This window comes from Salvelinus alpinus, chromosome 4 (genome assembly GCF_045679555.1).
Source record: "Salvelinus alpinus chromosome 4, SLU_Salpinus.1, whole genome shotgun sequence".
Classification (NCBI taxonomy): domain Eukaryota; kingdom Metazoa; phylum Chordata; class Actinopteri; order Salmoniformes; family Salmonidae; genus Salvelinus; species Salvelinus alpinus.
This window is the reverse complement of record NC_092089.1, coordinates 50,891,312-50,917,915: the sequence shown is the minus strand read 5'-3', so window position 1 is coordinate 50,917,915 and position 26,604 is coordinate 50,891,312. Positions and strand designations below refer to the sequence as shown.

The window sequence follows — 26,604 nt, the reverse complement described above, 5'->3', positions numbered from 1 at the left end:
TCTTAATATAGCATTTCAGCTAAACTCCATCCAATATAAGCAACTACTTCAGAATAATAACAAATAGGCTTAAGCTATATGATGGAGTGGCCCAAAGGTCACTATATCAAAAACAAATACTGCTTGAACTTCAATAAGCACTTCCCATCAAATTCCGCCCAGAAATTCATCTAATTTCAACCTCATAACTTGACCTTTAACCTTCAATAATTTACATGGCAGTACATAGGTCATTATTTTCATCTGCAATGTGCCCACGTGAACTAAAAAAGAAACAATCACAGACAAAATTGCCACCTTTCAACCCCTTTATTGGTGAAATTTTGGCATAATTTCAAGATGATGTCAAGAGGAGTTAGATGGGCATGACACAGGTGAAACAGACAGAGGGGAAAGTTTTTTCTCACCTATGGTCTGAACCCAAGCTAGGGGGATGTTACGTTAGCTTTACTGGGGGGGGAGGAGAGCCTTGGTCTGGTCAACCACGGTCTGGAAGTCGTCAGCCAGAGGCTTGAACTGGGCCTGCATCTTGTCGTCCAGGGCCATTAACTGGGCCTGCAGGTTGTCGGCCAGAGGACTGAACTAGGCCTGGATGTTGTCAGTCATGGGGTGGAAGTGGACCTGCTTCTCGAGTTCACTGATGAAGGGCTTCTTCTGCTCCTGGATCTTCTCAGCATGCTCCTGGATCTTCTCAGCATGCTCCTGGATCTTCTCAGCATGCTCCTGGATCTTCTCAGCATGCTCCTGGATCTTGTCGGTCAGAGGCTTGATCGGAGCCTTACCCTCCGCCATGTAACCCGTATGGGGAGAGTGACACACTTAGTGAGCCATTTTCCAAAAGCTGTAGGCCCATGGAGGAAGCTAGCTTTATAGCGGACTCTATGGTACTGATGTGAAAACTGACATGTTGATTAAAATGTAATATCCCTGTCGAGTACAATGCCATGAATAAATAAAATGAATAGCAATACAATTTGAATGAGTAATATATTTAGAATGACTTGATATCTTACTGTGGCTGATACAAGTAAACTGAAATTCCAATTCAATAATTGAAAAAGGGCATCTATTGTCAACGACTTCTCAATAAACTGAAAAGGAGACACTATTTATGCCAAATGTTTTAGAATTTTGGGATATTAAATTCAAATCACTTCCTGAATTCCCCAAAGAGTTTAATTTGAATTGGCCCCAACCCTGGTGTAAACCCTCTTCTAAAGAGCTCGGGCTCTATTAAATCTGTAACACTGAAGCGTTACAGAGTCCGCGACAGAAATGTAAAGGTCATTTCCGATGAATGTCGTCTGGTAAAGCGAGAACATTGCCTTTAAATTTCAATCACGCTGGTAAAGCTGAACTTCCGCGATGCGGATTGAATTGAGCCCTTAGTCTTTATTACACAGCCACTGGACACACATTTCTCAGAAAAAGACTGATAGTAACACGACTAACAGCACCTTTTCTACTATTCAGACCGGACATTCCCTTAGAACAGTCATGGAGAGTGGGGTAAGCTGAGCCGAAGGGGTAAGTTGAGCCATCTTTGTTTCTAGGAAACCATACACAAAATGTATAATTTGACCAAACATTTAGGAACAGGTCATAATTTCATGGAGTCTGTGAAGGAAGAGGTTTCATGATGCTTGCATCTAAACCAAAGTAGATAATTGTAAGATTGTTCTATACATCAGTTGGGGTCTATATAAGCTCCAATATGAGCTCCTAAACCTAGCATACAAGTGCATCCTTGTATCTGTGTGGGCTAATGTAGTCAAAGTGTTTGCCTTGGGGTAAGTTGAGACAATGGCAATGGGGTAACTTGAGCCAATGGTTGAGCCAATGGCAAGTTGAGCAAATTGAAGTTTTCTTCACAGGAATAATGCAAGGTATTATTGCTGGGATATTAGGTAACAACAAGTACAAAAAAACAACACGTTTTTTTTAAGGTACAAATGATGAAAAGAAAAAAAAGTGACTGTGATTGTGTTGAATTGTATTTACGATATGAAGATAGACATGGTTTTGAAAAGGTAGTGGTAATATTTCATTCAGTACAAATTTTTGTAGGTGGCTTAATTTAGGCTGTCCTGAGTCTCAATACCCGGGGTAAGTTGTGCCAAGAGACTACTTTTATTGGACATGCTATTTTTTCTGAACTGAAATGTTTACATCAATTCTGAGGATTTCCATGGATACACTATATCCTGAAATATATGTAGATATCTTTGTTAGAAAGAATACTATAAATCAAATCATATCAAATGTTATTGGTCACATACACATGGTTAGCAGATGTTAATTTGAGTGTAGCAAAATGCTTGTGCTTCTAGTTCCGACAGTGCAGTAATATCTAACAAGTAATCTAACAATTCCCCAACAACTACCTAATACACAAAAACCTAAAGGGGCGAATGAGAATATGTACATATAAGTACATGGTTGAGCGATGGCCGAGCGGCATAGGCAAGGTGCCAAAGATGGTATAAAATACAGTATATACATATGATGTGAGTAATGTAAGATATGTAAACATTATTAAAGTGGCATTATTTAAAGTGGCATTGTTTAAAGTGACTAGTGATCCATTTATTAAAGCGGCCAGTGATTGGGTCTCAATGTAGGCAGCAGCCTCTCTGAGTTAGTGATTGCTGTTTAGCAGTCTGATGGCCTTGAGATAGAAGCTGGTTTTCAGTCTCTCTGTCCCAGCTTTGATGCACCTGTACTGACCTCGCCTTCTGAATGGTAGCGGTGTGAACAGGCAGTGGCTCAGGTGGTTGTTGTCCTTGATGATCTTTTTGGCCTTCCTGTGACATCGGGTGTTGTAGGTGTCATGGAGTGCAGGTAGTTTGTCCCCGGTGATGCGTTGTGCAGACCGCACCACCCTCTGGAGAGCCTTGCGGTTGAGGGCAGTGCAGTAGCTGTACCAGGCTGTGATACAGCCTGACAGGATGCTCTTAATTGTGCATCTGTAAAAGTTTGTCAGGGTTTTGGGTGACAAGCCAAATTTCTTCAGCCTCCTGAGGTTGAAGAGGAGCTGTATTCCCTTGATGGAGGGATACTGAATGTAAAGAATGTCTCAACTTACCCCACTTTCCCCTAATATCTGGCTATCAGCCATTGCCTCACTGCACCAAACTAATGTTACAGTACCTGGCAGAAACAGAGAAGGCCTTAGAACGGTAGTTTTAATATTTCTTAGTAATATTCCTTGAATTATTATTTGATGTATGGTCTAATGATAAATGTTACTCACACTACACATAACATATTATACATAGGTTCTATTTTTTAAATCTCTGGCTAAAATAGACTTGATAGATTAAAGCTTGGACTATGATTGCTATAGACAAGTCCCATAAGTCTCAACCTTTTACTGCAGTGGGCTAAATCAGGGTCACACAGAGTGTTTCTTGGTAGTCATTAACACATTTACTTTGAAACAAAAGCATGCACCTCAGACACACGGTTATGGGCTTAAACAAAAGAAGACGTGTACCATGTCAGATACAGTTGAAGTTGGAAGTTTACATACACTTAGGTTGGAGTCATTAAAACTCGTTTTCAACCGCTCCACAAATTTAACAAACTATAGTTTGGCAAGTCGGTTAGGACATCTGCTTTGTGCATGACACAAGTACCTTTTCCAATAATTGTTTACAGACAGATTATTTCACTTATAATCCACTGTATTACAATTCCACTGGGTCAGAAATGTACATACGCTAATTTGACTATGCCTTTATACAGCTTGGAAAATTCCAGGAAATTATGTCAAGGCTTTAGAAGCTTCTGATATGGTAATTGACATATTTTGAGTCAATTGGAGGTGTACCTGTGGATGTATTTCAAGGCCTACCTTCAAACTCAGTGTCTCTTTGCTTGACATCATGGAAAAATCAAAAGAAATCAGCCAAGACCTCAGAAAAATAATTGTAGACCTCCACAAGTCTGGTTCATCCTTGGGAGCAATTTCCAAACGCCTGAAGGTACTACGTTCATCTGTACAAACAATAGTACGCAAGTATAAACACCATGGGACCACGCAGCAATCATATCACTCAGGAAGGAGACGCGTTCTGTCTCCTAGAGATTAACGTACTTTGGAGGAAAAAGTGGGAGGCTTGCAAGCCAAAGAACACCATCCCAACCGGCCTTCTAGGCAGAGTTCCTCTGTCCAGTGTCAGTGTTCTTTTGCCAATCTTTTCTTTTTATTGGCCAGTCTGAGATATGGCTTTTTCTTTGCAACTCTGCCTAGAAGGCCAGCATTCTGGAGTCGCCTCTTTACTCTTGACTTTGAGACTGGTGTTTGGTGGGTACTATTTAATGAAGCTGCCAGTTGAAGACTTGTGAGACGTTTGTTTCCAGCTACAATAGTCATTTATAACATTAACATTGTCTACACTGTATTTCTGATCAATTTGGTGTTATTTTAATGGACAAAACATTTGCTTTTCTTTCAAAAACAAGGACATTTCTAAGGTACTTAGAAATGTCCTATATATATATATATCATTCTTTCCTGTATTATTCTCCTCTAACTCTACCACCGCTCCCCTAATTGGAGTAAACTAATGAAAAACAACACTTAGGCTTCTACTTCCAGCTTATACATAATATATACATTTTACGGAAACAATCTGTTTTACAATAGTTATATTTTGTTTGTTTTTAGTCCTATTCTTCCTCTACCCTCAACCTCTCCCATCTATTTCTAATGTTTGACATTTGACGTATATTTTTAACTATTCTGTTTCACAAATGTTCTGAACCTATATAGGAAGGAATGATTGACAAAGGCATTCAAAAAGGGCCCATGTCTTTTGAATGAAATGACAGTCACAACTGTACTGTTTGTGACTTGTCTCCTTATCAACACAATGACACATTTAAAAAAAATGTCTTTGTTGTTATTTCCTGGAGGTTAACCAGCTTATCTATATAGCTCGTGCCCTCTCCTCATCCCTCATTTCCTCTCCACAGAAGAGAAAAACTGTTCTCTTTCTGTCTGTATCAGACCCTTTTTTTATGAAGGCTAATTTTAGTTTAGATTTGACCCTCCTCCAAATCTTATTTCTGGCTCCATGCCTACTGCTGATACCATTTCTCTCCTCCCAAATCCCGCCTTTTTTACAGTAACTGTTTCCCTTTAAAAACCATTGCTCTGGACTAATGAAAAGGCTGTCTATTGTCTCTTTGGTTGATTATGGAGTTTCATGAAGTTGCAAAATTGATGTGTTTAATGGCAATGCCTGTGCTGTAACAGTTGTGATTAATGGCCTATCGAATATGTTTCATGAAGTACAGTTTTCAGTTGCCTTTGCAGGTACATAAGGATGAAGGATCACTTTCCATAGGCCTTATGTTAAAGAAATTATGAAAATACTTCTGTACCAACAAACCCTATTTATTTACTTTAGTTTATTTCATGTTATACTAGCAGTTTTAGCCCGAGAGGGAATTTGCACTCGATCACGTGTATTCAATGCCATTTTTAAAAATAGTTTTTTCCCATGGCAGTTTCAGAAGCCCACTCTCTCTAATGTGTTCCAGATGCTCTCCAGATGTGCTTTCCAGCTCACAGACTTCCCGGGCCATGCCAGAAGCATGTCGCCAGTGCCGAGATGGGGGAAACAGATCTATAGGACTCACTCAAGAGAAGCCTTAGGCCTAAAATGGTAACAACAAATACTGATATCTCATCAAATATCCGACAGTAAATCTCTCCTTGTTTTTCTTCCTTCATCCTTTATTTTTGTTCATTGTGATGAGTCAACTTGTTTTCAGTTTCAGTATGCTATAAGTTAATGTTCTGGTGTGACTGACGCAACCACTTTTATCCAGCTGCAAAAGTATAATACTGACATGCTTCACTGGCGGATCACTTAATTTCAGTGTGTTTGTATTTCAAAGGTTTTAATTAGTTTCACTTTACCCTTTATATGACTAATTTAAGATTTAGATCACAAGTGTGACCCCCTGGCACCTATTCTAAAAGACACATCCAAAAATGAGAAAAGGGTTAATTTATACAGAATTAACTTATATAGTTTTGTTTTTGTGGACTGAAAGCCAAATACAATGCAGCACTGAATTCACAACAGTAGTACAAAAGTGCCTCCCAATGGATGCATGCAGCATTGCAGAATAGTTGCTGAGTCACTGGAGTATTTTGGACAGGTTCTATTTTATATTTTAAAAAAGAGACACAAAATAGTTACTCTTATATACAATGGCAGTTTACACAAAAGACACAGGTAGTTTGCTCAGTTGACTCATGTTCCGCGAACACTATGCTTCAAAATATTCCCAAACGTGCTCATAAAAATAAGAAATATGCTTTTACAGGAAAATAATCACTGAGAAACGTGGCCCACATTCAATGTATAAAACCAGTCCTCTGTAATTTCGGGTGGTGTTGTTCTTTCAATGAAATATACAATATCATCAATATAAAATAAAAACATATTTTCTATCCAAAGGCCGGGATTCAATGCAAGGCATTGAGTGTGCCGTGTTAAAGCACGGCACACTATAACATACTTTTAAAAGTGATTTAGGCTTGGTCCAACGTGTGCAGTGTTTACCATGTAAATATTGGGGGAAAGTCCTTTTAAAAGGCACATTGTCAGTTGTATTGTGCACTGCGCTATAACCCACCTTGAATTGAATCCCGGCTACAAAGTATTTTGGTCGATATATACAAAGCATTTTGGCCCCTTGCCAATTTTGGTCCCTTGCCAATCAAGTCCAGAATGCCCTCAAACAAAATGGAAGAGTACAATCTAGGGCTGTATTCAATCGTTATCGCGACAGTATCGCGGAAGGTCCGTGTTAAAATATAAAGGTTTTGCCAATGAAGCCCTTTATCCATTTCCCCAGTCAGATGAACTCAATGTCAGATGAACTCAATGTTAGAGGTAGTTTTGTGAGCCAATGCTAACTAGAGTTACGGCAATGGCTGGAAGTCTATGGTATCTACTAGCATGCTAGCACGCCGCAGCCCGTCTGGTGTTCAACTTTCCCAAGTTCTCTCACGTCACCCCGCTCCTCCGCTCTCTCCACTGGCTTCCAGTTGAAGCTCGCATCCGCTACAAGACCATGGTGCTTGCCTACGGAGCTGTGAGGGGAACGGCACCTCCGTACCTTCAGGCTCTGATCAGGCCCTACACCCAAACAAGGGCACTGCGTTCATCCACTTCTGGCCTGCTCGCCTCCCTACCTCTGAGGAAGTACAGTTCCCGCTCAGCCCAGTCAAAACTGTTCGCTGCTCTGGCACCCCAATGGTGGAACAAACTCCCTCACGACGCCAGGTCAGCGGAGTCAATCACCACCTTCCGGAGACACCTGAAACCCCACCTCTTTAAGGAATACCTAGGATAGGATAAAGTAATCCTTCTAACCCCCCCCCCCCCTTAAAAGAGTTAGATGCACTATTGTAAAGTGGTTGTTCCACTGGATATCATAAGGTGAATGCACCAATTTGTAAGTCGCTCTGGATAAGAGCGTCTGCTAAATGACTTAAATGTAAATGTAAATGTAATTGCCCTAACGCTAGTTAGAAATTGAGCTAACGCTAGTTAGCAAACTCTTTCAAACTGCACACAGAGACATAAAAATGTTATCCACGGGTTCATCTGACGCCGGGGAAGTAGATAAAAGACTTCATTGCCAAAATCCCAAAGTATCCCTTTAAAAGGTAATTTCCGATGCAGTGTTTACCTTAAATGCAAACGCGGGAACATTGCCTTTACATTTTTGATCGGATCTATTCCAGCCCTTAATGTGGCCTCAGCTGGTTTGTCTGCAAAGGAAGCAGATATGCATCATTTCTATCTGCTCTTGCACTCCAATGCCAGGAACATTTTCATTTCACTTCAAGTTTGTGTTCAAGGGAATGACATTACAGAGCCTTACTTAGATGTACCGCCCGGTCATGGTGTCAGTTAGGATTAATGTTTAGTCCTAAGACCATGTACCTCCTCCTGCATAGGGGAAACATTGTGTTAATATTCAGTTAAATCAAAAGCTTGTGTTTATGCTCCAAACATTGTATGTTCAAAACAAGTCATGCTAACCTCTCACTATTACAATAACATGGGAGGTTAGCATGTCTTGGGGGTATGCTATTTGTGCGATATTTGTGTGATATTTAACAGTCTGCACTTTAACCTCATAGTCATGGTATCATTTCAAATTCAAAGTGCTGGAGTACAGAGCCAAAAGAACAAAAAATGTCACTGTCCCAATACTTTTGGAGCTCACTGTAAATATTCCACATACCTGCAGCGCCACACGTTTGTTTCTCTCGTCTCTCAGTTCCTCTTTCATTTCCTGTATGTCTCGTCTACAAGGAAAGAACAGAAAATATATCAATCTTCAAATTAAATTTGAAGAGGTCAAAGAAGAGTTTGAAAATTAAGGAATGGTTTACATTTTTGGCAGGAGAGATGTAGCCTGGTTAACCCATACTGAATTGTTTCAACAATGGTGAGCCCAGCATTCAGTCTTGTTTAACCAGGATAGGTGAGGTCTGACTGGAAGTGTCAGACTTTTTCCTGTCTTTCCAGTTTAGTATTTAGCATTTTGCCTTCAGCACCTTCACTAATTGTTTTTTGGGTGTGCTGTAGATTCTGCCTATTATCAAAATCGTTGAAAATATCTTGGTGGAACAATTGAACAAACGGGTTAATGTCCCAGATTCCTCAAGTTTTTTCCCCCCCTGGTTATCTAGAAGTCTGAAAAAATGGGTAATACTACTTACTCATGTCTGTTTTGCAGCAGCTCCAGAGCCATCTTCAGCTCCCTGACCTCAGCGTGTAAGCTGTCCAGACAAGGCTTCTCCTCCTGGGTTGCCCTGGCCTCCAATACAGCCTTGGGAAGTGCTAGCCTGGAGGGTACTGGATTCTTGGTAGGATGCTCAGGCTTGGATGGTGGTGAATGACTTTCTGAAATCTGCAAGGTATCTCTGTTTGATTGTCAAGGATTGACAGGTCCAGAATTCAACCCCTTTAAATTCTATTCAATCTCAGTAAGCTTATTTAAAGTCAGTTGTTACTTTGTGGCTAATTGATACTTTGAGAGAGATACATTGCTGTTATGTTAATTTTGTGTTCTATATACTTGCCAGCAAGGCCTAACATGATGATAGAGTATTCATGTATATGGAATCAAAGTCAATTTTGCAAACCTCCAGCAGTTTAGGCAATTTTTCTGCTTCTGTCTGGTCCCTGCCACTCAGAGCCTAGGGTTAGAACAACAACAATGACCTTAATGACGATTTCATTTTAAGAGTCATTCCTCACATCATGGCCTCACTAACCCTTCATGGCATGCAACTTGTCAAGCCACTTATGAACAGGCCATCTCTCTCTCTGGGCGGGTGAGTTAAGACTTAGTGGGCCAGATGGGCCACGTCATACGAACGAATAGTCTTCAGGGAAACTCTGGAGGAATGTAATCTAACAAGGGCCACTATTCTCCACTGATATGCCCCTATGACTGTGATGACAATGATTCCTCTAGGCAGATATGTACTTGTGGCGTGACATTAGAAAATGACATCAGACTAACCAGAGAATGTATCATCATCTCTATGTTAACCTGGGGTTGTGGGTTCATAATGTCACTACATGTTGATTGTTGGGCCACACTGCCCCCCTGTGGTTTCAGAGGGGATGTGGAGTATAGTGTGCACCTTTGGGCAGATATGGACTGGTAACGTCATGACAATAGACAAATCAGGGATTGTATCATCATCGCTATGATAACCTAAGGGTTGGGGGTGGGTCTACTGTCATGTCATGTGATGTGTCATGCGTCATGTGATTAAGCCACATTGTCTCCCTGTGGTTTCAGAGGAAACATAACTGTGTGGTGTCCATGTTAGAACACACATACGACAATGGCACTAACTCAAAGTAACTGACAGCTTCAATGGATGTGTGACTCTGTTCTAACGTGATCTGTAGTAAATCAAATCAAATACCATTCTTTTGGTTGCATACACATATTTAGTAAATGTCATTGTGGGTGTAGCGAAATGCTTCTGTTCCTAGTATGTCATATGTACAGAGGTGCATTCTGTACCATAATAATATTAATAATAATACAATATGGAATATTGTCGCCATACCTGTGGACTGATGACGAGGGCTGATGGAGGTCGTCTCTGTGGGGGTTTGGCTCTGTTGGCTGTGGGGTGACTCAGTTTCTCAGGGGACACGTCCACTCCGTCAAACTGGTCCGAGTTACTGTCCTCTGAACATTTTGGTGAAAGGGGAGGGAGATCGCCATTGGCTCTAATGGGGGAAAATATGTAGGCATTTATTTCAGAGAAATTAAACATTCATTATTTTAGGCCTACACTGGTTGATTCATAAGGTTAACTAGACCCACAAATCTGTGATGTAGACAAAGGAAATTGAAAGATATGCTTCATTTTCTACAGTTGAGATTTTCTTTTGATTAAAATTGTTGTGGTTCAGTGTGGAAAAAGTGGCATCCTGTTGCATGTTTTTCGAGGCAGGTGGTGATGTACTGCATATTGAAACCTCAGTGAGTTAATGTTTAGCCAAGCATTAAGACTTCCCCTTTCAACGTTCACACCCTCACTAGAACAAAAAATACGCAACAGCTTTTAATAAAATATACAAACTTGTTTGACCTTTGCAAGTATAATGATTTAATCCCAAGTGAATTTTACAAATAAGCAAAATGCTTTTAGCCAAGGCCACACTATCATTGCATTGCCTCCAACATGTGACAGTTACTCGGAAAGAACAGTCCGAATGGCTTTTTCTTCGTCAGTTGCCCCTTGGTAAAGACTGCCTTTTTGTTTTCCCAGTCGTGTTTGTGTGCGTGTGTGTTTGTTCAGGAAACAGGAAATGGGCTGCTCTCATCTGTTTAGGCCCACACTGACTCTTCCCAGAGTTTCCAGTGCACCGCTCAAGGTTTGGGAATCTTGGCAATTCAGCATTAAGACATGAAGACTGTGCTATAGTAACCTAGGCACCAACCAAAACTCTCCTCCACACTCTCCTTCCTTGCCAGTTTAAAGAGAATCAACAGTTCCTGTCTTGATAGAGATCTTTTGCTTTTCTTATTAGTGGCTTTTGCAATTATATAACTACTAAGGCTTCCATATGAGTGCCCTATTTGTCCATTCCGATCAGTAACAAAATCTGAAAGCAATGCTTCATGAAGCAATCCTTCATTTACAAGTCTCACTATTCACTTTCATACTTGATACTATGGAGTGATATTAGTGTCAACATTGGATTAAGATTGCATTCATGTTGGCAATACTATAGTGTTGGCACTACTCCATACTCTACCTAAATAGTTGGTGTTGACTGAGAAAAAAATTTGGTTTGAGAAACAGACGCCTCAAGTCCTCAACTGGCAGCTTCATTAAATAGTACCCGCAAAACACCAGTCTCGACGTGAACAGGCGACTCCGGGATGCTGGCCTTCTAGGCAGAGTTCCTCTGTCCAGTGTCTGTGTTCTTTTGTCCATCTTAATCTTTTCTTTTTATTGGCCAGTCTGAGATATGGCTTTCTCTTTGCAACTCTACCTAGAAGGCCAGCCTGTTCACTGATCAATTTTATGTTATTTTAATGGACAAAAAAAAAAGTTTTTCCTTTCAAAAACAATGACATTTTATAAGTGACACCAAACTTAAAAACAGTAGTGGATATTCTAGAATCACTCACTTGCTACTACCAAACTTCAGAGGCTTGTCCTTCACTGGAGGTGGTTGTGCAGGTCTACTTGGAGCAGGGAGCTTGACTTTGGTTGGGGGGTTGCTTCTCAGGTCTTTACTCTCTGGTTTCTCATCTGTGCGCACATGTGCACACTTAAGCATTGCTAGTAAGCAAACTGTACTCGTACGTACTTGTTAACAACACACACACACCTTGGTACAATTGTAAAGCATCATCTCCTCTGTATTTTAAAGTATCATTTAATACAACATCTGGTTAAATGAGACTACAGACACAGTAAAACTGTACTTTAATTGAACGGTATCAACATACTGTATCTTACCTTTTGCTTTTGCAGGGCTGCTCTTCTCCATCGCTGAACCCTCTGCCTTGACTAGAAGACCATAAGAGCACAAAATACACACCATATTATACACGGCCACAGCTATCTAACTTGCTACTGGTGTGTTCTCCTCGCTATGACAACGGTGAGTGTACAACAGCATCAAGACACAGACCTCCAGGGTTAATAATTCTCTGCAAAAATGTACTTAGCATAATTTCATTAAAATGCAAATTAATATTCATGTAGCGCAGAAACATTGTTCATTTTCTTCCATTTGAGTTTGATTAAATCCCAACCAGTATAGTGGCATGCGAAGCCAAGATTCTGCATGTCATAGGAGCAGGCTAGTTCACAGCCGTGTCCAATAAAATCCTACAGAATCCAACATACTGTAGTTACTGTTCCTAATAATCTCCCTTGAGAAGGCCTTGGCTTGGGGGGTGGAACTAACTTATCACAAAGGAGATCCCTCAAGTGTGAACAGCTAGGTATAATAGACTTATGGGAGTGTCTTTTGACAAAGCACAATATTCTGCCTTTCAATTACCATTAAGAGTTAACCAAGTAATTATAGTGTTTAATAAAAAAAAAAAATGATTAACTAGAGTGCAGTTAAGGGAACTGACCACAATACAGTCAAGTCAATAACCACATAAATCTACATTATAGCTTTTAGGACATCTCTCAAGATACAGAGGAAGAACATGATGAGTGTCATGCCGACATGTAAGACAATAAACCACCAAAAGAGACTGGTGATGATGAATTCCACAGACCGAGTACCAATAGTAAATGAATGAGAATAGAGCCTACCTTCTCAGTTCAAAGCACATGTAAAACTCCCTGACCAAGCCCTTCCACCAATGTGAAGCACTAGAGTTGTTGCAGAGTTGGCTGCTTGGGCCGCTTGTGAAAAGCCACTGTGACAGACAGCGCTCTCTACGGTCCCCCACCCCCTGGCATCCTCCAAGGCATCTCAGCCAGGTCATGTGACCAACTGTGTTACATTCCCCTCTCCATCATGGTGTATGACTTCCTGTGACATAACTGCAACCCCCCAGTGACACTAGACGCCAATGGAGTAGTAGGAGCGATGGGGTGGAGGGATTCAAGTGCAGTTTTGAGTTGGGATGATATTATCTCCAAATGACTGTTAGGCCCTTTAATGTTTGAACTCGAACTCAAAGCAAGATATGACCGTTTGTTATTGTTCAGCAAGAGCCAGTGCCTCTCAACTTCAATCAAAGGGGTCTTGTAGCAATAGCAAACTTCTTTTGAGTATTTGTGCACAGATTTATTATTATTAAAATACATTATAAGATTAAAATATTGCACCTTAATGTTGTGTACTCCTTGTATTCAATTAGAAAGGCTTTATTTATTTAAAGCTGGGAAGAAATGTCCAGCCTAACAGCTAACTAACAGTTAACGTCTTACACACAAGTTGTAACGTCAGCAGAAGTGTGTGTTTGGAACAAGATCTGGTGCACTTAGATAAAACCTGCCTGTGAACCACATCCTGCTATGTGTGCTACTGACAGTCTCAAGATTGGACTCCCACATCCTCTTTTACTGTTTAAGGCAAAACATGTGTTACATGCTGTCTATCCCTCCCCACTGGGAACAAACTGGTTGAATCAACTTTGTTTGAATGTAATTTGTCAGCGTATTGTGACATGGAATCTACATGGAAACGACACTGGATTTGAAAGAAGTAATCCACGTCAACTCTTGTTTTGAGGGTGAAATTACAACCACAGGATTATGTCATTACCAAATTTCAACATCAAATATGTTGCACTTGTTTCTTTAAAACAATGTCAGATCATTAGGCTAGGCAGCACCTCCTACTGGATAACTTATTTATAGCTCCCCTTTGGTCTCCCATCCAGGGTTTAAACCAAGCCCTGCTTACAGTACCAGACAAAAGTTTGAACACTCCTAATCATTCAAAGGTTTTTCTTTAGTTGAACTATTTTCCACATTGTAGAATAATAGTGAAGACACCAAAACTATGAAATAACACATATGGAGTCATGTTTTAGATTCTTCAAAGTAGCCACCCTTTGCCTTGATGACAGCTTTGCACACTCTTGGCATTCTTTCAACCAGCTTCATAAGGAATGATTTCCCAACAGTCTTAAAGGAGTTCCCACATATGTTGGCTGCTTTTCCTTCACTCTGCGGTCCAACTCATCCCAAACCATCTCAATTGGGTTGAGGTCGGATGATTGTGGAGGCCATGTCATCTGATACAGCACTCCATCACTCTCCTTCTTGGTCAAATAGCCCTTACACAGCCTGGAGGTGTGTTTTGGGTCATTGTCCTGTTGAAAAACAAATGATAGTCCCACTAAGCGCAAACCAGATGGGATGGCTTATCGCTGCAGAATGCTATGGTAGCCATGCTGGTTAAGTGTGCCTTGAATTCTAAATAAATCAGACAGTGTCACCAGCAAAGCACCCCCACAACATCACACCTCCTCCTCCATGCTTCATGGTGGGAACCACACATGCGGAGATCATCCATTCACTTACTCTGCATCTCACAAAGACATGCAAATTTGGACTCATCAGACTAAAGGACAGTTTTCCACCTGTCTAATGTCCATTGCTCGTGTTTCTTGGCCTAAGCAAGTATCTTCTTCTTATTGGTGTCCTTTAGTAGTGGATTCTTTTCAGCAATTTGACCATGAAGGCCTGATTCACGCATTCTCCTCTGAACAGTTGATGTTGAGATGTGTCTGTTACTTGAACTCTGTGAAGCATTTATTTGGGCTGCAATCTTAGGCTGGTAACTGTAATGAACTTATCCTTTGTAGCAGAGGCAACTCTGGTTCTTCCTTTCCTGTGGCGGTCCTCATGAGAACCAGTTTCATCATTGCGCTTGATGGTAGAAACGTTCAAAGTTCTTGACACTTTCCGTATTGACTGATCTTCATGTCTAAAGTAATGAAGGACTGTCATTTATTTTTGCTTATTTGAGCTGTTCTTGCCATAATATGGACTTGGTCTTTTACCGAATAGGGATATCTTCTGTACTTCACCCCTACCTTGTCACAACAAAACTGACTGGCTGAAATGCATTAAGGAAAGAAATTCCACAAATTAACTTTTAACAAGGCACACCTGTTAATTTAAATGCATTCCATGTGACTACTTCATGAAGCTAGTTGAGACAATGCCAAGAGTGTGCAAAGCTGTCATCATAGCAAAGTGTGGCTTCTTTGAAGAATCTCAAATATATCAAATGTATTTTAATTTAACACTTTTTGGGTTACTACATGATTCCATATGTGTTCATAGTTTTGATGTCTTCATTATTATTCTACAATGCAGTGGTGGAAAAAGTACTAAATTGTCATACTTGAGTAGAAGTTAAGTTGAAAGTCACCCAGTAAAATACTAGAGTAAAAGTATTTGGTTTAAAATATACGTAAGTATCAAAAGTAAATTGAATTTCTAAAATATATTTAAGTATCAATAGTAAAAGTATAAATCATTTCAAATTCCTTATACTAAGCAAAGCAAACGGCACAGTTTTCTTTCTTTTCTTTCGTTTTTTCTCCAACACTCAGACCTAATTTACAAATGAAGCATTTGTGTTTAGTGAGTCCGGCAGATCAGAGGCAGTAAGAATGACCAGGGATGTTCTCTTGATAAGTGTGTGAATTGGACCACTTTCCTGTCAAAATGTAACGAGTACTTTTCGGTGTCAGGGAAAATGTATGGAGTAAAAAGTACATTATTTCTTTAGGAATGTAGTGGTAAAAGTAGCCAACAAACCTCTTAAGTAGTACTTTAAAGTATTTTTACTTACGTACTTTACACTACTGTTACAATGTAGAAAGTAGTAAAAATAAAGAAAAACCCTGGAATGAGTTGGTGTGTCCAAAGTTTTGACTGGTACTGTAGCTATGTAATTCATCACTATTACCAATGTGCTATCGTGAGAACGATGGTTGAGTGTTCTCCACTTTGAAAATAAATAGATTCGCTGTTGCTATCAAAGTCATTCCACAGGGTAGGTTTAACAGAACAAATTAAATGTGACCATACTTTACCACTCATTTATCATCAATGATGCTATTTAGGTCTATAGCATTTGCAAAGTCATCACCAGCTATTGTTGTTTACAATAGGCCTAGGGTTTCAAGCTCTGGTTGATTTCAAATGTAATGTAATATTGAATTGTGTTTCGTTGTCAACGTAACCAAATATTAACATTTGAAGGAGAGTTTTTGCTTTGCTTCCATCTCTGCGACTGACTCAATATGACTTTAATTCCAGTTTGTCTGATATGTTGAATTCGCGACTCCATCTCAACCAAAAATCTAAGTTAAAGAATAGGATTAAATCAAATCAAACTTCATTTAGTGCATTTTAAAGTTTTATTTTATTTTATTTAGTCCTATTTTTAAATGTAGATGTTTGGTTGAGAAAGAGACGTGAATATAACATATCAATTATTAATTTGTAGACAAACTTCAATTAAAGTCAGTGGTACAGATGGAACTATCCAGGAGTTGACAACCAAACACAATGTCATTTTTGAACTATAATAAATGAACTTGTCGACAAGTAACAAGTTAACAAATTCTATGTTGGATTCACATCTCCAATTAAAAAATAAAAGTTAAAGAATGCGATTTAAGCCAGTGGCTCAGATGGAACTATCCAAGAGGTAGATGCATCTCTTTTAAATGTTAATGTTTGGTTGCGTTGTCAACCAAGCACAATTCAATATAACTTTTTTAGTACAGTAAAAGTTAAGTCTATCTTACAAACGAATAACATTCATCCTGAAAATGATTAACACATCCATGGCCACTGTGAGGTTACTGTAACTATACATTTCTTCTTATGTAATCATATGTTCAAGATGGCATGAATAGGTTGTCGCAGGTCTGTGGAGAGCTTCACAATTGCTATAATCATCTGTTCAGAATCTTGAATGCCATTAACTTATTATCCACATTGAAATGATGTGGTGTGCTCTATTCCTTCATTGAACAACATACAGTCATCAAAACGTTGAGACTAAATATACCACCTATTAAAATGCTAGCACTTTAGACTTTATCAGGTCAAGAGAGGTCAAATTGAAACATTTGAACAGCTTTGAAACTTCAATGAACAATAATTTATGCATAGCTATAGATAATTGAGAGGCAAAAAAAACTATCTGAAATAGGGATGATTGGGAGCTTCCATTTATATCATAGAAACCACATTTTAGATTGTCAAAGTATCTAATATAGGTGTGGTTGTGTGAATTTGACGCCAAAATAGCTGAGTATTCTGGGGCTTTCCTGCGTTTATATTAGTCTGGACTGAAGAAATGTGAGTGTGTCTGTGGTCTGGTTTGCTAATAAAAACCTCAGTGTGGTTCGGTTACAGACAGCCGACAGACAGACAGGCAGAGTGGATGTTAGCACAAGGCCATTATGAATCATCATCCTAGATTCAAGTGTTGATGTCACAACTTTTTTTGGAGAGAATAATATGATCGTCTCTGTGAAATAGCAAAGATCCTGATGTGGTTTCAGTCTTTGCAGGATTTTCTGTAGGTCTTTATAGGTGTTAAGGTTCTGGATGAGTAGAGAGGAGGTGAGGTGTCTCCCTGTGTCATTGTCACTCAATTTTAAAAGCTACTGTAATTTGACCGTTAGGGTCACCATACTCCCTCAACCTGAGTACAGTATTACATTTTTTGTAACATGCCTATCTTAATGTCTGTTTTCCATCTACAAGAACAGTATCTGTAAAATACAAAGACCTTGATTTTGAAATATTCAGGAAGCCATTTGGACCACACAAGCATCTCATATTCAGCTGCTAAAACAACAACCTCACACACCCTAAAAACATGAACACCGTGCCAGACTGAACACCACCGCAGACGAAAACAGTAGCAACCGTAGCCATTTCGTTGTGAGAATTCTCTAATTCAGCGCCCATTTGCATCTCTAAATCATATTGGTGTGTCACAGATTGGTGTCACCATAAAATTAGGAATTAAAATATTAATACTAATTATAATAGTAATTCATTGGGAACTCTATGGTATGTTTTGTTGCACCAGCTATTCTGTTTCACCTCATAAGCTCCATCGTCAGCATCTAAATCACAAGACATTCTGTACTGTCATATTGGTATCATGGACTAACTGATGTATCATGGATCATGGACTGACTGATGTACAGTATATCCTGTTGCACTGGTCTCTCTGTTAATACAGGAAGTTGCTGTCTTTACCTGAGCGTCTTTCCGTGCCACGGCGTGCAGGTGGTTGGCTGGTGCTCCCAGACTGGAGGAAAAGGGACGGAAATCACAACAGGTTGGCTCAGTCTCTCTTTACTGCCTATTTGCAGAAACACACACCCACTGATTAGAGCACCCAGTGATGCGAGCGGCCATTCGTATTGTCTTTTTTTTTTTTTTTTTTTTTATGATATAAAATGAATACAATTAAAATTAAACTAACACACTCTTTCCACAGACAGACATTTTTGTCAGTGACTCCTAAACTGCAAATGTTGAAGAGATCTTTGAGTCAGAAACCTTTTATAAGTTAGTTATATAAGAAAGACCTGACTGGAAATGTATTTTTATGTCAGCCAACTGTAGATGAAGGGCTTTGTTTTTATTGACCTGTTGCGGTCTAATAAATAGCTCATGTTCATTACTGATGGGTGTCATGGCTGCTTAGGTCAGTGTAATGTAATGGCTAAACCCCCATGGAATGTGTGGAGGGAAATTCCCATTCACAGGGCTACAGCAGGACTATTGCTGGGAACATTTCCCTCATTCCTTGCTACAACTCACTTGGAGACCGTCTGTCGTCGGTATCACCATGACGAAGTTGTCGGGGAAAAAACCTCTGCGTCCGTTCATCTCTCCCTCCCACCAGCCCTCGTCCTCTGTTTCCTTCAGAAGAAGAGATTGTGTAAAGAGCAACTCAAAAAACTACACATAGTACAAAAAACGACAATGTCCATGCGGACCATGGTCATTGCCCACAGTGGACACTATTATTTGATCTTCAAAGTTATCATAAACCTCCCTTTTCCACTTATAATTTGGCAGTGTGGGAAAAAGTACTCAATTATCATACTTGAGTAAAAGTAAAGATTCCTTAATAGAAAATTTCTCAAGAAAAAGTCAAGGTCACCCAGGAAAATACTACTTCAGTAAAAGTCTAAAAGTATCTGGTTTTGAATATACTTAAGTACAGTGGTGGGAAAAGTATTCAATTGTCATATTTGAGTAAAAGTAAAAAGTAAAAGTTCATGCTAGACATCAAAGTCCTTATTTTATGCAAACCAGACGGCACGATTCTCTCTTTGATATATACAATATAAGTCAAAAGTTTGGACACACCTACTCATTCAAGGGTTTTTCTTTATTTTTACATTTTTCTATATTGTAGAATAATAGTGAAGACATCAAAACTATGAAATAACACATATGGAATCATTTTGGAACCAAAAAAGTGTAATGATGGACTGTCGTTTCTCTTTGCTTATTTGAGCTGTTCTTGCTATAACATGGAGGGGTTTTTCTGTATACCACCCCTACCTTGACACAACTGATTGGCTCAAACGTATTAAGAAGGAAAGATATTCCACAAATTAACTTTTAACAAGGCATACCTGTTAATTGAAATTCATTCCAGGTGACTACCTCATGAAGCTGATTGAAAGCATGCCAAGAGTGTGCAAAGCTGTTATCAAGGCAGAGGGTGGCTACAAAATATATTTTAATTTGTTTAACACTTTTTTGGTTACTCAATATTACTCAATATTCAATATGTGTTATTTCATAGTTTTGATGTCTTCACTATTATTCTACAATGTAGAACATTGACCCTTGAATGAGTAGGTGTGTTCAAACTTTTGACTGGTACTATATATATATATATATATATATATATATATATTGGAGTAAAGTACAGAAACTACTTAAGTAATACTTTAAAGTATTTTTTACTTAATGTAGTTACTTTACACCACTGTAATTTGGAATATAATTTATACCATCAGATTTCTGGATGTTTTCCCTACTTATGTAATTGTGCATGCTTTGTCGTCTAGTGGCACATATTTTCACGGAATTGCTCACAAGTCACTTAACAGGTTTGTCTGGTTGAAGAGGAGAAAAAATATTTATGAAATTGTATAACCAGGTTAATTCTAGTCCAAAACTGGAGCAGAATATTTCTTGATTTTGGTCCCTAAAGTCATACAGGTATATTGTATTGGGGAACATGGATGACAGCATTCGTACAAACCTTGGTGATGATTGTAACAATGTCTCCCTTCTTTAGATTTAACTCATCCTCGGTCAAAGCTGGATAGTCGAACATGACTTGACAACATTCTTTCACTGAGTAGACATAAAAGAGAGAAGGGAGTGTTATAAAGAGAACCTAAGCAATGCATGACTGGAATAGGTTGGTTGTGAGATCATGTTGAACAGACGCTGACAGTAATTTATCACAATACCTCATCATGACCAGTGGTGGAAAAGTACCCAATTGTCATACTTGAGAAAAGTATCGATACCTTAATCGAAAGTTACTCAAGTTAGTCACCTAGTAAAATATTACTTGAGTAAAAGTCTAAAAGTATTTGGTTCTAAATATACTTAAGTATCAAAAGTACAATTATAAATCATTTCAAATTCCTTATATAAAGCAAACTAGATGGCACCGTTGTCTTGTTTTTAAAATGTAAAGATAGCCAGGGGTACACTCCAAAATACATCATTTACAAACAATGCATTTGTGTTTAGTGAGTGCCAGATCAGAGGCTGTAGGGATGACCACTTGTTCTCTTGATAAGTGCGTGAATTGGACCATTTTCCTGTCCTGCTAAGCACTCAGCATGTAATGAGTACTTTTGGGTGTCAGGGAAAATGTATGGAGTAAAAAGTACATTATTTTCTTTAAGAATGTAGTAAAGTAAAAATTGTCAAAATATAAATAGTAAAGTAGTACTTTAAAGTATTTTTACTGAAGTGCTTTACACCACTGATCATGACTAGCCAATCGACAAGGAAGAATATCAGTCCATACTTCCATATCTTTTTCTGTGAAGGGTGTGAACTGTGAAGTTTTGAGATTAACCTGTTTGAACCATTGACTTAATTAAACTGTGACATCAAGCCAGGGTTAACGTCAACGTTTCTGTGGGCCCACACCCACATAGCCTATTGGGTAAACTGCGGGAATTACTGACTGTCACATGCCAATGATGTGGCTGTCTATTCTTTGTGGACACCTGCCTAAGTGGTAGTTTGGTCCAAAAATAGAACACTTGTCACAAGCAGAGGTCTCACTGTTGTTGTAGTACATCAGAACATATATTCAGCCGAGACATTGCTTTGCAGTTTCATTCAATGTATCAAAAAGTCTCTCCCACAAGCAGGATGAATTTGATGATGGGTACAAGGATGGACCTTTTATTTTGCAATTTAAAATGTATTTCACTCATTTATACGACATACATAAAGTAGGAATAAGAACTATAGAAACTTACAATTTTTTGTTTTGTTCCTAACACTCGTCCTCTGAGGTAGCTTTGTCTTAACAAAAAAACAAATGTATTAAAATTCATCAATGGCATCTCACACCTACGTTTTCAGGAGAAAAACATCCCATGTGTATTGTATTTTGATTTTATCTTGCGTTCCATACCTCTTTACTAAACATTGTATCTGAGAGTTTGCGTCTTGTTTTGCCCTCGTTATGCTTGACATCTGAAAAAGATTGAGGAGGAAGTTCTATAAGGATATATTGATTCAAGTCCACTCTCAGAACATGTACAGTAACTCTGCAGTGCAAAAGAAAAAAGGCCATTTGAAAATCCCACCTTTTGGAGAGACAAATATCTCTTTGGCGAAGTTTGATGGGAACGCTCCCACTTTACCACTTTTCATTCCCATCCACCACCCATCTTCAATCTGTCCGGTGTTAAAAGAGAAGTAAAAAGAAAGAGAAACAGAAATATAAGAAAAGCACCGTATAACAGAGTTTCACCAATCATCCACGTGCATAGGACTTCTCAAAACAGGTTTGGTCAGCATAGTGTCTACAGATGTAGGATCTTAATTTGATCACCCTGTTGCAGGAGAACTTTCCTGGAAATGTAAAACTCTGAGTGTATTTGAGGTTTAAAAAGGTATCTGAAGTTTAATTTATTGTGAAATATCCATGAATCATAATCCACAGTGGAGGCTACATGAGGGGAGGACGGCTCATAATAATGTCTGGAACGGCGAAACCATTACCACGAGCCCGTGCTCCTCAATTAATAAGGTGCCACCAACCTCCTGGGATCCACATAATAACTATCATTTCCTGTTACTGCTGCAGGATTATTTTCCTGCTGTAGCAAACTGGCTCAAATGAAGAGCCTACATCTGTACACACCTCAAAGTAAAGTTGTAATGTGTGCGAGAAACGTGATTTCTCAGGATAATCTTGGGGAAATATCACAATGAATATGCATTGCTGGAAATGTCTGTGTGACTATTTGTTTTTCTGAGCTTTTGGAGGGGTGACATTTTAGTATCATATCATTTTAGTATCATATATCTACTCAAACAAGATAAATGATTTGTGGTTGATCCCTCATGAATTTGCCATTAGAGATATGATGCAAAGAAAGTAAATATGATATGACACTCCAATAAGGAAGTAAAAACATAAACATATCCTTCTAAATAGAGCAGCCAATGTTCTCTCCAACAACCTACAACAAATTTACACTGATACTCTATAGCAGGGGTCTCAAAATCATTTGGGTGTAGGGCCTCGTTAAATTGTCTCGTGGGATATTTGTTTGATTCCTTCTCTAGTATGTTGGCAAGTGTCTTCCCATCTATTGATAATCTAGTGTCAGTAATGATAAAAGCAGCGCTTTACCTCTCTGAGGATCTCAATGGTCTCCCCGGCAACCAGCTCCAGCTCGTCCTCATTCAAGGGAGTGTAGGCAAAGGCCACCTCACACTTCCTTGTTTGTTTAATCATCCTTGCTGCATGAACAAAGCATTGTACCAGCCACAAAATTAGTCAAAACCTTTCTTATTATTGTAAAAAATAATAGTTCAAACTAATGATGAATAGAAATTCAGTAGAGAAATGTAGAAGTAAACAAATACAGAAGTCTCAATGTGATAACTTATAGACTCCAGACTCAAAGCATGACTAGAAGAATTGAAGCTTCTTCGTGTTGTAACTAATTGAATCCCTCAAAGGGACTGTGCCATAACAGTTGACCCTGTGTGGCTTTTATCTGTTCCTTCTTTGTACATTTATAATTATGCTGTATATCTACACAGGGCCTTTAATGACTTGTTTCAGCCTGTCTTGCTGACAAAGTGTGTGTATCTCGATGGGCACAAACCAAAACACTTCCATATTTCAGTACAAAACAGGGTTCATGTTTGATAGACTGGGGAAACAACATATCTGGATACAGTTTTTGTTACGGATCAAGTTATGGGAAACACAATAAGCAGAGTGTCACGGCGGTGGACGTTTAAAGACATTGGAGAGTGACATACATTTCCGTAGGCTTCTTGGTTCCCTCTTGCTGTCACCTATCAAAAACACTGGCACCTCCTGTGTGGGAAATAAAAGATATAAACACATACAAGGAAAAAGCTAACGAGTCAAGTAATACAGTATACAATGGGTAGTTCATGAAAATGCACATACAGTAGGCTGATCAGAGTTGTGGTCAAATCGATTTCAAATCAGTCAAGGAAGGAAGTAAACTGAAACGATGGAATTTCAGTTCCTTGACAGAATATCATTTCATCTGACTTCCTTCGTCGACTGAATTGAGATGGTATTCATCCTAATCCTGGGACTGAAGGCGTGAAGGCAAACTCTTGATGGACATACCGTACCTTGACGAAGTTAGAGGGGAAGATGCCCCTCTTGCCCCTCAGTTCCCCCTCCAGCCAGCCCTCCTCGCTGGCATTGGTGACACTCGTCACCACGTCTCCCACCTGCACCGTCATCTCATCTCCCATTGTGCCCTCAAAGGCGATCAGCACCAGCACCTCTGAGACACACAAATAGGGGAGGAGGGGGAAGAGAATATGATGTTGCAAGTTTCATTCTCTTTTCAAACAGACCTAAAAATATTGCTTGAGGAACTGCAGTTATTTAGGGTCATTTAACAAATGTGGGCCAACGTCTAGAAGGTTAACACCATAGTCTGGTAACTCAAAGACATAGGGAGGGGAGAGAGATTACGTGGACCCTTTTCACACCATTGTGCTGATCAAAACCGTGTGCTGGCATAGATATTGCCTATCACATTGTTCTCTCTAGCATGGTTTTGGCAACTATGGCGGGTATATAACCAGCTTGTTTGACTCAGCTTGGCTGCATAGTGTGAGAAGGGTAATGGTATTGCACGTTTATTTGAACTCATTAGACAGGTAATGTGCCCCAACGTCTAGAAAGGCAATGCTTGTTTCAACAGGCTATGTGGTATGTTCCAGGCAAGGCGGGGAGGAGAGGAGTAGAGTTGCAATGGACAACAATGTGACGTCAAGATGATTGTGTTTGGAACGTACAGTAAATCATAGGCGAGAAACGCGTTTGTTTTTTCCTGACTAAACACCAAGGCCTTTGTAAACCAAATCAGTCTCCTGTAGCATATTTGTGCTTGAACAACACGTATGTAAAGCAAGGTTACAGTACAGTACCGGGGCAGCAAAATGGATACCAAACATTACAGTTTGGAATTTGCCCTGGGATAGTGACAAGGTTTCTGTTCAAGTAGTTTTTTGGCAAGGAATATATATATTTTTCTTCAGTACCACACACACCCATTGCCTACAACCAACCTGTAAGTAAGAAAATAATAAAAAATGTACCTTACCCACTGCTAGTACTAGTGCTAACCTGTTTACCTGTCTTTAGGCATTTATGTCAATGTTAGCTATGAAGCAACCCTGCAACACCAAATACAAAAGTATAGTGGACACCCAGATATCTACTACCACTTTGTTTTCTGGATAATAAAGCAGCAAGATCATTATCTCTGTTGTCTGTTTTCTGACAAAGAGGGTGTATAATCTAGAAACATGAACAGGCCTACATATCTGGTATACTAAAATCACCTCCACTCGCAACTATTATTTGGGAATACAAACTATAGTTCTTGTCAATTGCCCTGAATATAACTGATTGATTGACAGACATTGTAAACATTCCCCAAACCCTTCTAGACACTGCTGAATGGACAACAGTTACAATGCACTTACTTACCCATGACTTCTTAGAAAGCTTTACTCTCTCTTCTAGACTGTTATGTAAATCCTCTTCAGAGGACAGACAGACACCTCATGCTACAGAAGGAGAACTGAAAGAAAGTATTGCCCAAGGAGCAAAGCTATATATGGCTAGCCAGGGCCCTCCTTCCCTCTAGTCAATCATTAACATCTACTTCGGCTAGTCATGACAAGCCACCAGCCAGGAGGAGGACACCAGCCAGGAGAGAGAGCAAGCGAGAGAGTAAGAGGAGAGAGAGATAGAACAGGTGGGACAGGTTTCTTTTTGGAGAGAGACGATAGGCAAGGGTGAAAAAAGAACATGACCACATATTTTCAGCTGCACAAGTAACTGTCATACATTGTATGGGAAAGAAACAAGGTAGTCACAATACGTCAATGTGACGTAATTGTGTGTGGACTGTATGTGTGTGTGTACCCCTTACGGTAGAATAGGTGTCCATTCATAGAAAAGCTTACATTGGAGATTGCAGATAACGAGCATGCTTGACTAAACCTGAACAACTCTGCAATGGCGTGCATGAAAAGGACATTGCTGCAGCAAAGAATAAATTCATTGCATTACTCTCTCAAGTTATTGAACATTTGTCTTGGAGGCTCCAGGCAGTAATATGTGAACATTTTCACCCTCTATTGCTAATACTGTTTTACTTCATTGAATGGTTTCCCGTTAAATATTATCTACCTCATGTTTACTCATGTTGACCTATATTGTCACAGAAAGAATACTACAGCGACAGGATTTAAATGTTTAGTCCATAACGTTGATTGAATGGTTAGGCTATTAACTGGCCTAAAGTAAGCTACATGAACGTGCAATACTGTTAAAGACGTCCTACAGCGATTTGGAACTTTTACTGTTGAAGAGCGATATCCCAAGCATAAATACAGTAAAGTACACACACTAAAGGGTAACTGCAAACTTCAAGGGGTAGGGCATTCAAGGAGTTGGTTTGATGGGAATCTGTGATGTCAACAGATGCTTGAGGAACAATAGAGGAGCAATAGAGTAAAAGGCCCACCGCCCCACGTGTGCTATTGTAACAGTTTAACTTTAGTACGTTTAGTACGAAAATTCTCAGCAACAAAAGAGGGATCGAATTAAGGTCCTACATCTGTAAATCAAAGCTTTCACCACTTCTCTTCCCTATGCACAGAATGCAGTAATGAAAGTCAGTATAACGACTTATACATCTCTGCACTTTTGTGTCTAGTGCATGTACTGTGCTCTGCATGTA

General features: G+C 39.3%; 1 protein-coding gene across 4 annotated transcripts; it reads right to left on the bottom strand.

The window, feature by feature from the left end:
- Positions 1 to 5,724: 5,724 nt before the first annotated feature.
- On the bottom strand, positions 5,725 to 25,524 carry sh3d21 (SH3 domain containing 21). 4 transcript variants are annotated; one of them, XM_071397838.1, is made up of 18 exons: positions 25,344 to 25,524; positions 23,969 to 24,126; positions 23,621 to 23,678; positions 22,980 to 23,089; positions 21,925 to 22,015; positions 21,750 to 21,811; positions 21,592 to 21,637; positions 20,343 to 20,437; positions 18,878 to 18,979; positions 18,308 to 18,359; positions 12,047 to 12,097; positions 11,713 to 11,836; positions 10,133 to 10,298; positions 9,188 to 9,241; positions 8,762 to 8,952; positions 8,281 to 8,344; positions 7,915 to 7,982; positions 6,166 to 7,801 (listed from the first exon to the last, which is right to left on the bottom strand). In XM_071397838.1, exons 1-17 carry the CDS (start codon positions 25,345 to 25,347, stop codon positions 7,950 to 7,952), a joined length of 1,461 nt encoding a protein of 486 aa, XP_071253939.1. In that variant the 5' UTR covers positions 25,348 to 25,524; the 3' UTR covers positions 6,166 to 7,801; positions 7,915 to 7,949. The 4 variants fall into 4 exon arrangements, with proteins under 4 accessions (XP_071253938.1, XP_071253940.1, XP_071253939.1 ...); XM_071397837.1 differs by having other exon boundaries at positions 5,725 to 7,982; XM_071397840.1 differs by lacking the exon at positions 9,188 to 9,241.
- Positions 25,525 to 26,604: the final 1,080 nt, after the last annotated feature.

Bases quoted from the DNA above. Each gene is read 5' to 3' on its own strand.
- sh3d21 (XM_071397837.1), bottom strand. The intron at 23,679-23,968 runs GTACGGTATGTC...TTTCCCACACAG, and splicing joins TCCCCTCTAACTTCGTCAAG to GAGGTGCCAGTGTTTTTGAT. The intron at 21,812-21,924 runs GTGGGATTTTCA...AATCTTTTTCAG, and splicing joins GATATTTGTCTCTCCAAAAG to ATGTCAAGCATAACGAGGGC.